Raw genomic sequence first — 13,369 nt, forward strand, 5'->3', positions numbered from 1 at the left:
TTGTGGTTGTTTTATGTTTAGTTTTAGAGTAAACAAGTGGGAATAGCAATAGACAGCTTGAAGCCTCGTTTTTGAAGAACCGTTCCCTATTTGCCAAACTGCTGCTTGTTTTGAAGTGAGTTGAATTCACTGCCAGCATACAACACACATTGATATTATCAGATTGTGCAGTTTGTTGTGGCTACCGTGATCTGACCTGTTAGACAAATATTGCATTTTGGTATGAACGTACATTTACAGTACATTGTGTGACGTTTAATAGATAATTATGCATGTAACCACCTCACAACACGCTTATGTGTTGTTTCGGAACATCATGCAACGTTTTCTTTACTGGTGATGACGTCAAGGGTTGTGAAAGACGTCGGGCCGACAGTGACGGAGGACACGTGAGGGTGGGGGTGCTGATGGTTTTGTCACACTGAGGTGTGAACAACAAGTGATGTTTAGTGACGCGTGTGGAGATCAATGGTGTCTCTTTTGAGTTCAAAAGGTCAAACTGCTTTGACTATTTTACAGTATTTTGAATTGAGTTATTTAATTGAATTGGAATTTCTATGAACACAGCATATTGAATAGCCAACATGCACAGTTCCATTTAAAAAAAATACATGTTTTTAAATATTTGTTTTCTAGTTGGTTTTAAACTTTAAAATGATTACGTGGCGCAATTGACATTCTCGACAGACACATGGATTCTCTGTGTGGAAGAGAACGATGCACAATCGCTGCGTGAGTGAAGCATTGTCACCGCTCTGTCCATGGGGTGGCAACTGACGATGTGAAAGGGTACCCTCATTAAAAACAGAATGAGCTGGTGATAACCGCTGGGGACTTAAATATGTACGTGGAGCTCAGTATCTGTCTGCCCGCACTCCGATGAAATTCACCCAAATTGCGTTAAAGCAGCCGTCTATGTCGCTCCGGGACTTACACGTGGTCTGAGCAGGCGTGAGTTTAGATCAACTTTCTGCCACCAAATTGTCAAACTGCCTGGACACTCCCTTGCTGCACCGGAATGCCCAGCTTGGGGGAGACTGGTCTGCCAAATTGGCAAACTTGCTTACACTAAAATCAGAATCTGCCGGCTTTTGCGCAGCGCCGCAGATGGGCCGTTTTACAAAAATACAGCCATATATGTACCAAAGGTAGTATAATGCTTTTATAATATAATAATAAAAACTATTAAAGTTTGAAAGCATGTTTTTAATAAATAGATAATAGGTAAGTATGCATGTTAACTTATTTTTTACAATTAAAAAAGGAAAAAAATAAGGGCAGCAGAAGTTTAATCCAATTTGACTTTGTACTCTTTACTTATCACTCACTTTACTTACAACTTTAAAATAGTCAATTTGACCTGTGACATTGCAGAATTGTTTGAATTCAAAATAATACATTCTAGTTTAATAGCTTTTGACATAGTACAAAAAACACAGTACACGTTTTTCGTTTTAAGAGCTTATGTAATGTAATCTTAAGTATGTTATTAATTTTTTATTTTTTTTTGAAGTGAAAAGAAAAAAAGAAGGCGAGCAGATTTTTTTTCCTCTATATACTGTATAGTTTCCTGGATTTTCAAATGTTCTAACAGTCTATTTCACACACATAATAACAGGAGGGTTAATCCAGTTTGATTTCATTTGATTTTAAGAGAGAGAGAGAGAGAGAGAATCCGTGGGAGGAAGTGGGTCTCCTGCTCTGCGTCTTATATTTTCCAAGCTACCGAAAACGCCTCGCACTGTGCTATATTAGACACCCGATCACGCAACATCACCAAAAGTCTCGCACATTAAGGGCACATTTCACAAAGAGCAATTAGAAATGCTTCTGGAGTATTTGATCTTTGCTCTGATTATGTTTTCAATCTCAGGTATTGTTGTGAATGTTCCCTCTTTTAATATGAAAACTTTTTCTGATGCTCGGACTTGTTTTATCCAGAGGGTCGCCAGGAGGTGCAGGAGGTGTTTGCGCAGCCCAACTCCCAAGTTCTTCTCCCATGTGACTGTTCTCTATCACCCACCATCACCTGGACCAAAGACAACCAAGGGTGAGACCACTCAATTGATTTTGTTATTGGGTTTATTTATAGCACAACATCATCTCTCTTGGACTGTTTTTAGGCCATTAAACTTAAGCAATACAGTTGTAAATGATCATATTTTACGCTCTCTTTCAAGCACAATGGAAGCAATATTAGCAGCGAGCTAAGGGGAACACAAAGGTGCAGACGCGTTAGAGGACGCACGTGCACGTACGGGCTTGTGATTGCTTCAATGGCGATGACGCTAACTGCACTAAAACGCGATAGCTCTTGCCACTGCAAAAACTCACAATTTTACCAAGAATATTTGTCTTATTTCGAGTCAAAACTAATCTGATTACACTTCAAATATGACTCCTCACCTAAAAAAGTAACTTGTTTCAAGCATAATTTCCCTTGAAATAAGTAGAAAAGAATTGTCAGTGGAGTAAGAGAAAAAAACCTACTCCACTAACAATAGTTTTCTACTTATTTCAAGTTAAAATTAGCTTATAATAAGTGAAAATGGTCTAAAAACAAGTTACCTTTTAGGTGATGAGTCTTATTTTGATTGTATTCAGATTAGTTTTGACTAGAAATAAGACAAATATTCTATGTAAGTTTTTGAGTTTTTGCGATGCAAAACTGGCTTCTGTAAAATAAACTTCTTGAAGAGTTTTATATAGTGGTTGTTTGGTCTTTGTTTCGGGCTTGCCTGTAATGTAAAAATTCTTCAAAATGATTGCTTAAAAAGCCACGAAATAGCCAGGTGCGAACGATGCACTGTAATATCGATTTCCCTCAAATCTTAATTCTTACCAAGAGACAACTGTATGGGTGATTGTTTTTTTAATCAGTTAAACTGTAAAAAAAAAAAAAAAAATTCAATTAATTGATGGATCGGATAAAAAAAAAAAATCATTTCCAACCCTTCCAAACAAAACATTATTTCAAATTGACACTGCAGAAAATTCACAAAGATAAATTGAATATGATTCTTACTTGCTCTCTAACATGTCAGAAAATAGGGAAAAATGTTTCTCATTGTTTTCCAAAGTAAAAGCATATGTTTTAAAACCTTTTTTTTTTAATTAAACACAAAGATAATCAGTCTGCTTTTGTGGAGGACTACAGAAATCTGATCATCTTTACTGTCATGAGGATGAAACTCAGAGGATTTGAAGAATTTGAAATACAACAATGTCTCTAAACGATGAATCGATCATCAAAATAGATGTCGATTAATTTGATAATCAATTAGTCGTCGATTAATCGATTAATTGTTGCATAGCTGCACAATTGTATGCTTACATCTTTGGAGTAGGCCCGTGTCTGATCCCAGTACACAAAGCAAGATCAATAAATGTACCTACACTCGGATGAGTTTTATATGAAAGAACCTCATCAAACACCTTTGGGTCAAACCTTATAGTGAATGTCATGTGGCCTTTCTATTCCCAGCACTGTGTGGAGACAGGAGAAGAGCGGCTTGCAGTTTTGGGGCTCGAGATGGTTGCAGCAAGGTCAGCAGCGTGTCCGATGCCCCCGCTGCCAGATGCGAGGTGGCGACTGCGGCCTGCGAATCAGCGACGTCAGGGAGCAGGACGGAGGCCTGTACGCTTGCAAGTTTCTGAGCGGAGGACACGTCATCACGCGCTCGCTCATGCTGAGAGTCATCAAAGGTAATCAGCGTTTACGTTATAACAGGAATAATGAATACATAAAAATGAAGAAATGAAACAGAATTTCCCTTATGGGTTTGTAATAGTACCACAAATTCATTGGAAAGATAAAAAAGAAAAACAAAATACATTTTTTCTTCGAGCTGCAATGTTATACTGTAAATTGACAGACAGCACAAATCTTTTATAATTATTTAGTAATTATCATGAATTACACATTACATTGAGCTATTTTACTGAATTCACAGAGTCTGCAGGAACTCAGAAAATTACACACACACAAAAAAGCACTATAAGGTGGAGAATGTAAGGCAAGTTAATGTACATGCATCAATCCTGCAATTGAAATTCAAAATGCGTATTAGAAAATGCGTAGGAAAAAAATGTAAGGTTAAGTTACATTTAAAGGTTAAGTTTCGATAAAATAGAAGTAACAGCAAAACAAAAATACTTATCAAATATTTTTAAAAAATTAATAATTTAAACATTTGTGAAGCCCATATTACATTAGAAATATTTTAGAGCTTGTTGTATGTATTTGATTGTTGTTTTAATAATTTGAAAGAAGCAATAAAATAATCAATACAAATAATATAAAAACAAATAGCATGTAAACTACAAGGTGTACAACTCATTAATAATATGCATTTTTTTCTGTTAAATTGATGACGGAACATAAATGAAAAAGAAGACATGTTCAGACAATATTTGATTGAGAGAAGAATAAATCATATGTTTTAGCCCCGTTTTACTGGAAATATTTACATTCACATTTAAATTTCCCTTTTAGCATCTCTATTTTAATAAATTTGCCATAATCCTCAACATATAAACAGGTTATGTTACTATAAAAGGTGGAATAAATGATAGCTAACTAAATAAATACTCAATAAAAAATATTAAAATAATTCAATGTTTTTTAAATATTAAAAAACAAAAAAAATCATACATCTCATCTTAAACATCTTAAAGATTTTTAAACGTATTCAATATATTTTATTGTAGAGGCAATACATAAAAATGATAAGAAATATAATAAAAACTACAAGGAGTAAAATTGTACTCTGCAATATTTATAAAATATTATTAAAAAATACTGTATTAGAAAGGAAAGCAATACATAGGAACAATAAGTGATATGATAAAAACTATAACGTGTACAAGCTTTAATAATGGCAAAAGAAAGAAAATAAGCAGCATAATGATTCCTCCTAAAAAAAATCACCCGCTCCAAGAAATCAGACAATAAATAATGTTCTTTTTTTTTTTTTTTTCTTCCCAGTGTCTTTCGCTCCTACGGCCCCGATTGCCGGGGTCCATGTTTCAATCAGTTGCAGTGTGACACCTTGGCCTTCAGGTGCCACAGTGCAGTGGAGATTGAACAATGACTCGTTTGTGCCTTCGCGCCCTTTGACCCCTTCAGGGACCGTGGAGAAAAAGGCAAATGTGCTCTTGGCAGGAGAGTGGACTTGTGTGGTGGTCAGTGGAGGCACACAGGGCCGAGCCTCTGCGGCTTTAAATGTGAGAGGTGAGATGCTGAACAACTGAGAACTTGAGGCAGGGGTCGTGCCCTGACACAAACAGCGAAAAACACACAAATGATTGATGCTGCCAAGTCCCCCAAGCTTTTGTGGCTATTTTTCAAATGTAACTAAAATTGTAATCATGGAAATTTCCAAAAGCAACTGTAATTTAATTACACATTTTACCCAGTAATGTCATGAATTGAAATGTGAATTCTGTAATTCAATTACAGTACGTAATCTCTTTAAATGTAAATAGTTACTCCCCAACACTGCTCACGAGTGACCCGCCTTTTGAGTTTTTCTAGATACGAGCCGTCGCTCGGCCAATTTTGCGTCTTGGGCTGTGAGCAAAAATTTGAGTTATGAGCGCTCGATGGTGGCAGCGAACTTAACAGGCAACAGAAAGTGAACAACTCTTCAAAAAAGAGGCCGGAAGTCGTTTATTCCCACTCAGTTGAGGTTTACTGGAAAACTAAACATACAACAAAGAGAATTGCATCTTGTGTATTTCAACAAACCACCTTATTTTGCCTGACAAAAGTCCGCTACGTAATGCTAACACACAATGCAAAACACCATGGATGGGCGAACTAAACTAGCATCAATGTTGCGGTAATCATAACACTGTAAGCAATGGATATTTGCGCACAAATGGTGCAGCAACACATATAGACAGACAATATAACAATACAGGCATACATTTTTATCCTCTGTGAAAAACAAATAATATTACTGACTGTATTATATTACAAACTGTGATCATTTCAAACTCATCTTACGTGACCATAAAAAAATAAACGGCTTACTGATGATTTGTAAAAATAAAAATACACAAAAAGGTGAATTCTCGAATAGCGAAACGTGAGGGATTACTATACTCCATAAAAGATGACCATTATTTTAAAGTTCCCCTCCTATTGTAGGAATCATCCATCCATCCAGAGATGACACAAAGGTCTACGCGGCGGCGGGATCTGCAGCCACGCTCCCCTGCGTGTTCTCCACCGGTTTAAACCCGTCTGAGGCCACCTGGCAGAAACTCAAGCCTGACTCTCTCTCGAAACCAGGTTCTGATCCCCTTCCTCCCTCCTTCTGCTCTTTCTCCCCTACTTATCGGCCTACTTGGGACCATTCGGCCGGTTTAAAAGAAATTGGTCTCGAGGATGACGGAACGTACATATGTGCCGGGGTTGTTGAAGGACAAAGCCTGTCTCGGAAAGTGCAGCTGATTGTGGCTAAAAGTGAGTTGCATGATCCTCTTTGTTGTTGTCTTTCAGGATAAATCCAATCTAATCAACTTGTGTGTCCACAGTTGATCGCAGCATCACACGGAAGGAAACGGTCACACTGACCTGTCAGCTGACGGACACGAGTGAGGTCACCCGCTACCAGTGGGTCCACGTTACCTACGACCTCAGCGGCACCCGCTTGGTGAAGTCCATCCAGGAGGGAAAGACTCTCCGCGTAAGCGAGGTGTCCCACGAGGACGGGGGCGAATGGGTGTGTCAGTTTTACGGCACAGAAGGACGCCTGGGAAATGTAACACATGGCATCACTCCTCAATCGGGTAACTAATTGAATGTAATTTAATTTATTTTTTGATATATGCCCTGTGGTTGGTTGTCAACCAGAATAGTCTTGCCCAATTTTATTTAATTTCATTTTTTAAATTTTTTTTATTTATAACCTCCAATTTGCTTGCAACCAGACCAGTTGCGCCCAATTTTGTTTCATTTTATTTTAAACATTTTATGTATACCCTGTAATTTGCTGCCAACTGGACAAATATCACTTAACGTATTTTCACAACCATAAGGCGCACCGCACCGTATTATTGGGCGCAGGCATGGTAAAACACACGCTAGCTTAAATCATACGGTAGCATGCATGCACGCTAAAACAATGTTTTTAAAAAGACAGCAGGAGCAAAACTGAGTATGAAGTATGAAGTATTTAACAATGCACTCACGTTATTTTTTGATCAATCCTCATCTACAAATCCACCAAAGTCCTCATGTTCTCTATCCGAAATGAACAGCTGGGCAAGTTCTCCATCAAACATGCCGGGTTCCCTCTCGTCATTGTCGGATTCAGTTTCGTTGCCGCGGTCCTATTGAGCAATGATGCCGGCGTTTTCCTCCTTCCTCCACTTGCGAACCATGGATTCGTTGATCTTGAATTGTCTCGCGGCTGCTCGATTCCCGTGTTCCTCCGCATAACTGATAGCTTGCAGTTTAAACTGTGCTTTGTAAGCGTGTCTCTTCGTAGGTGCCATTTTCGGGGGTCCTTAGCCAAACCGATGTTGTTTTGCACAATGCACGCCACGGAAATCCTCCCTGTCAGTCAAGCGGTAAATAAATGAATTAAAAAAACAAACAAACAAAAAAAAAACCTAAATAAATAAATAAATAACACCCCGGCGCTAGATCCCTACTGGGGGCGTGGCTTTAGCGTCCGCCTTCAAGCATCCTTCCCCTGTCCTCACCCACGTCCGCTTTTCCTCTGTGTAAGCACTGTGTCGGCAGGAAATGCTATTATTTATATATAAATAAAAAAATAAAAAAAAAAGCGGAGCGTTCCTCACACAACAACATTTATAGATGTTGGAACTCGGTGCACACATAAGGCGCGCCACATTATAAGCCGCCCCGTCCATTTTGGAGAAAATTTAAGACTTTTAAGTGCGCCTTATGGTCGTGAAAATACGGTAGTTGTATTTTGTTTGAATTTATTCTTAAACATTTTATTTATGCCCTGCGATTGGCTGGCAACCAGACCACTCTACCCAAATGTCAGTTCACCCACAACATCTTTATTTATTTATTGATTTATTTTATTCATTCCCCAAGATTGGCTGGTAACCAGATACATTTCACCTTATTTGATTTCATTTATTTATTTTTAAATTTGTATTTATGACATGATTGTCTAGCAACCAGACCAGTCCCGCCCAATTTTACATTTTTTATTTTATTGTTTTACGTTTTATCTACACCCTTCAACCGGCTGCCAACCAGACGAGTATATATATATATATATATATATATATATAAAGCTATTTATGACCAGGTCAGATGGATCGTCAAAATCAGTTCACTCATATTTCATTCGATTTCATCTGACCGTTTTTTGTTTTCTTTCATATCACAGGACATTTGAGTGGCTCAACAAGTGGCTCAGTTGCGCTCGGTGTAAGTGCTTTCCTGGTTCTTCTGGTTCTGATTCTGGCTCAGATGTACAAGAACCAACAAAGGGTAAGAAACATTTCACACACATAACAAAAAACTGTAGACAATCGCAGAAGAATTGAAATTTTAAAGATGGCAAAAAGGGATTTTCTCTGTAATTTTATACCATATATCTTGTTTGCCATACAAAATACAACGCTTTGAATATCAATAATCTCAGTAAATGAATTTAGTCCACACACTCCAAAAAGATGGATGAAGATCTTATGTCTGAAATGTTTAGGATTAATTTGAATGCATTATAGTCACTAAAAAAGCAAAGCAAAAAAAAAAAGCCCAAACCCCCACACTCTTTCGGCACAATTCTCTACGCAAACGACATGCTGCATGTGATTAAGCTTATTGCATAGTATTTATAGTTAGAAATATAACTATTATATGAAAAGTAAGCCTCTTAATTCAATGACATTGTGTTTCTGCCTTTCTCCCATGCAGAGAAAAACAATCTTTCAGTACACCACAATGGAGTCAATCCTGCACGCTAAGTCCAACGAGCGTGAGGCGAGAGAACGTGGTCAAGAGAATCAGGGAAGGCACACTAAACCTGAGCCATGTGACCTTGCACTAAACAGATAAACAGAGATTTTATTGAAAAACAGCCAGACAGCGCTCTAGCAATTTTCTTGTATTTTTAACACTTTTGTATATTATGTGCTCTTACTGTTTTTCAATGTTTGCATTTCTGGATAAAGGTAATACCATATTCTTTTCACATGTACACCCTTTCATAATTTATTATTACACAATAAAAAACTAGAAAAGCTTAGATTCTTTTGGAAATAACTAGTAACAAAAATATACAGTCAATCATAAAAATAAACTGTTGAATTGTATTTACACAATGACAACACATGCAGTACGTGTATTACCAACGTAAATAAGTGACATGAATTTACACCCACTGCAGAACCGTTTGTAATAAAAAAAAAGTTTGTCATATTAAAACTGGTGATAGATGTCATCTTATATTGTTGCCTGGGTTCACTCAGCATCTCAAATGAATATTTCAGTAAAAGATGTCAAGCTCACACTCGACTGCACAGGTCGTCTTCCTGGTCGGAAATTTCACAGAGAGTCAAAGACTGATTGATGTACTCGAGGAGTCCTTCAGCTCCTGGATGCAAATAGTCCATCACCTCCTCGTCGTCAAAGCACCAACCGGTCCAATCCACATTCTCGCCATTTGTAAAGAGAGGACTAAATGAGCAAGAGAGAGACAGAGCAAAACAAAAAGTTAAATGGCTTCTTGTGGTTACTTTATGAATACTTAACAATCATATTTTTGAACATAACTTCCCCTAAAAAGCCTAATATTATGCGGTGGTGTAAAGTTTTTCTAACCACCTTTTACTCTCTACTTTTGGGATTTTTTTTGCCTTGAGTTGAGTTGAATCCCGGTTCCGACGGTCAGAATCAGAATCAGAATCATTTTTATTTGCCAAGTATGTCAAAAACACACGAGGAATTTGTCTCCGGTAGTTGGCGCCGCTCTAGTACGACAACAAACAGCCATTTCACAGAAAATACTTTTGAGAGAAAGAAACATAAAAACACCGTACGGAGAGTCACTGAGCAATAAAAGGTTAACAGTAATGTGGTAATGCCAATACATTGTTTTGGACCATTGTCAAAGTGTCAAAGTGTACTTGGGCAAGACACTGAACCCTAAAATTGCCTCCATGTCAGTATTGTAAATGAGAAACTCGTCTCTATTAAATAAATAAATAAATAAACCATTGAAATTCCCAGTTGAAGTTTAAAAAAAACAAAAAAAAACAAAGAGACAAAACAGTTTCTCACCATTTGTTTTAAACCAAAAACACAGAACCTATAAAAATCCGCTAGCTTAACGCCGACATACAATGCAAAAAGCCATCGACAGTCGATATAAGCCTTTGACCGACAGATATTTGAACACAAGCGGTGCAGAAACACATTTAGAAAGTTAACATAATAATACAGGCATATATTCTTCATCATTTGCGAAAAATGGCGAGTATTACTGCAGCTTACTGAGTCACTTAGTTTGGAACTTCTTTGTGTTATATGCATGACTTTTATACTGCCCCCTGGTGGCCAAGACACACACAGCAGGAGGAGCAAAATGCCGATGTTGATTAAAGCATAAAATCTTCATGCACAAACTGTTAAGTTCTTTACATACTACTGAATTAGGTTATTACTGTATATTTTTTATCAAGTACAATACTATAGTTCTCTTTTTTATTAAAAACATATTATGTACATATTTGTGTTTTTTTTTTTATGAGGATGCAACAAATGGATGGGATTTCTACTAATTTCAATGGCTAATGATGGTCTGACAAAGTGACAAAGTTATGAGCATGGTCACGAAACGAATTTAGCTTGTAAGTCAAGACACCACTGTATATACCTTTTGTGAAATTTTTGTTTGATGGTGTTCCGTGAGATTTTTCTAATGTAAAATATGTGCCTTCGCTCAATAAAGGTTGGGAAACACGTAGTGCTACAAACAAGTCAGTTGTAAGTCGAGTGAATTTGCAAGTGGAAAAAAAAAAAGAATACTGAGTCAGAATCTTCGAATTCGAATGAAAACGAATCAAAGAATGACACATAACAATACGACAAGATGCTGCCCGTCGAATTTACTGCCTTTGTTTCACGGCCGCCATTTTGACTTACTGCGCATGCGCATATGCACAGTTGTACAATAGCTTGCTTACCATGAGTCAAGGATGCATGTAGCCATCTCCCACGAGAGGATAATTTCCGTGGAACGCGGCATTTGCCGAGCATGACTGCGACCGCCGCAGATGAATTGAATAAAAGTTATGCAAGATTCATTCAACACATTGTGGCAGATGATTGACCAGAGCGAGCCAGCGACAGTTAACTATCAGCTAAGATAACTAATGAGCTTAGTAGAAGCAGATGTTGTCAGCGAGCATCGATTTACACTGGCATAAAGCAGACTACGGCCACAATGCGCAAGGGATCCTGGTTCAAGTAAGCCATTTTAAACTAAAAAGAAGCGATTTGGAAACAGCTTTTTCTAAAGGGAAATGCGGTTGCTAAAAATGCACCAGTCAAAATGCATCATGCGTCTTTTACGGTGTTCTACAACCCCCCCTCCCCCCCCCAATTTTTTTTTTTTTTTTAAAACTGCGACCAGGACTTAACCCGCGGGCTATAGATAGTTTTAATGATCAAATTGGACTTTTCATTTTTTGGACAACCGAGTCTTTATTTCGTAATAGTACAAGGAGTAATGATTTGATTGTGATTCGCGAGCCAGTCGTTGCTGTCAATGCGAATAGCGATTGGGGATTTACCCGGCTCTACAGTGTAGTATCTCAAGACGTGTTCCTCACCTGTCCAGCTTGTTGTCGCCACCTCCATCCACCAGCTGCTCCCTCCATCCTTGACTCACCCTGAGGGCCCGGTGCCTCTGCAGCTGCACCTCGTCCTCCCACTCCGCGTCTCGGTCTCCGTCACTCTGGGACTGCGATGGCGAGCTTGACGTCAATGGAGACGGAGTAGGACAGTGCTTCGGCTTTAAATTGGCCAGTTGCACGTTTTTGTTGCTCTTTGCAGTTTCCCAGTCTCTTTCTCTAACTTTGGCTCTCTGCAGAAGATTCTCCAGAGATGCGGGAGAAGCAGACATGTCAGTAGAGCGGTCCAGATAGAGAAACCTTTGCTCCTGTTGTGTAGCCACGTTATGAATGGAAGCACTCCTCTGGGCTTTCAGTCTGAGCTTTTTATTGTTAACGTTAAGATCCATCATTTCAGGTTCAGAAAAGATTTCAGTCTCCGGCGACACTCTGACATCGTTAATCCAAAACGTCCCCCGGGTTGGCTTCAGAGCACTCAGCTTCAGCACAATGTGAGATTTTGAACTCTTCGTATTTACGCTGCAGTCAGAGTCAGAGTTGGAGGAAGAGTTGTTGGATTCCGACCACCCTGAACCATGCACCGTCTGAGCTGAGGGGCCTTGGTGGCCAGTGTCCGTCCTCCTCTTTCGTGACATGGGAGACTTGAGAGCTCTTGGGAACCCTTTGGTCTCAGGATGTGACGCTGAGCCTCCCAACTGTGCAGGATTGTGTTTTTCCACCGTGGAATGATTAATAGGTTGTGAAGTCAGTATCCTGGCATCTCCCGCTAACTCTGCCTCCTTCTTGGATGGTTGTGTTTGACCAGTTTGAGCAATCCGTGAGGTGTTCAGTTCCTCTGTCGGGTAGTCAACAGCCGGATAGCCACCTGGAACCACAGTATTCAATCTGGGGGTGATGCGCCGCAATTGATCCATGACATCTACAGACATGTGATCTTGGTTCATATTAGCAACAGATAGACCCATGTGTTTCCAAGCATTTGTTGAGAACTGACTCCCACTTTCTTCTCCTCCTTCGCTCCAGCCATTGTCTTCAACATGATTGTTGGGATTTTCTTTAAATGCATGACCACCATTTACCAACTGAGTAACGATGCGTTCAAGGGCGGGGTCCTCCACAAAAGCCTCTTTTTCAGAGATAAGAGCTTGTTCTTTTATCTTTGAGTCACGTGCTCCGTCAACAAGTGCAGATCTTTCTTTTGCCTCAGACTGTCTACTCTCAGCCTCCCGCAAGTTCCTCAGTGTTACCTGGCAACATGATGCAGATGAGATGGTCAACAATTAGTGAATAATGCATTTCATGCAACAAAGTTACGAGTCTAGAGTCTAGATAAACTATTTTCAAACTGTGTGAGCCACAGGACCCAAGCAGCGGTGCAGCAGGTTGAAAAAATGTTAGGCTGACTTCATGCCCTGCCACGAATAGCGAAAATTCCGGAGGAATTGACGACCCCCATAAAAAGGTTTATCATTGCCTGTAGATACCACAAGATGGCGCAAGACACTACTTTTCTATT

The 13,369-nt window shown here is 39.0% G+C and overlaps 2 protein-coding genes across 5 annotated transcripts in view; one reads left to right on the top strand and one right to left on the bottom strand.

The window, feature by feature from the left end:
• On the top strand, nt 1–9,060 carry LOC133479518 (hemicentin-2-like). Of its 2 annotated transcripts, none has more exons than XM_061776630.1 (8): nt 1–115; nt 1,942–2,050; nt 3,485–3,705; nt 4,988–5,233; nt 6,155–6,472; nt 6,544–6,798; nt 8,382–8,485; nt 8,915–9,060. In XM_061776630.1, exons 3-8 carry the CDS (start codon nt 3,579–3,581, stop codon nt 9,053–9,055), a joined length of 1,191 nt encoding a protein of 396 aa, XP_061632614.1. In that variant the 5' UTR covers nt 1–115; nt 1,942–2,050; nt 3,485–3,578; the 3' UTR covers nt 9,056–9,060. The 2 variants fall into 2 exon arrangements, with proteins under 2 accessions (XP_061632614.1, XP_061632613.1); XM_061776629.1 differs by lacking the exon at nt 1–115 and adding an exon at nt 1,735–1,873.
• Nucleotides 5,654–13,369, bottom strand: part of plekhg6 (pleckstrin homology domain containing, family G (with RhoGef domain) member 6) — a 23,256-nt gene continuing 15,540 nt past the window's right edge. For 2 of the 3 annotated variants that reach the window (XR_009788980.1, XR_009788979.1), the window contains 4 exons: nt 11,833–13,100; nt 9,509–9,676; nt 7,201–7,567; nt 5,654–6,761 (listed from right to left, as the gene is read on the bottom strand). Coding sequence is in view for 1 of the 3 variants with exons in the window: in XM_061776628.1 (XP_061632612.1) it covers nt 6,743–6,761; nt 9,509–9,676; nt 11,833–13,100 (1,455 nt within the window). In the remaining 2 variants the exon portion in view is untranslated. The remainder of the gene's footprint in view (nt 6,762–7,200; nt 7,568–9,508; nt 9,677–11,832; nt 13,101–13,369) is intronic. The other variant, XM_061776628.1, reaches the window with a different exon arrangement.

Source organism: Phyllopteryx taeniolatus, chromosome 6 (assembly GCF_024500385.1).
Source record: "Phyllopteryx taeniolatus isolate TA_2022b chromosome 6, UOR_Ptae_1.2, whole genome shotgun sequence".
Lineage (NCBI taxonomy): Eukaryota > Metazoa > Chordata > Actinopteri > Syngnathiformes > Syngnathidae > Phyllopteryx > Phyllopteryx taeniolatus.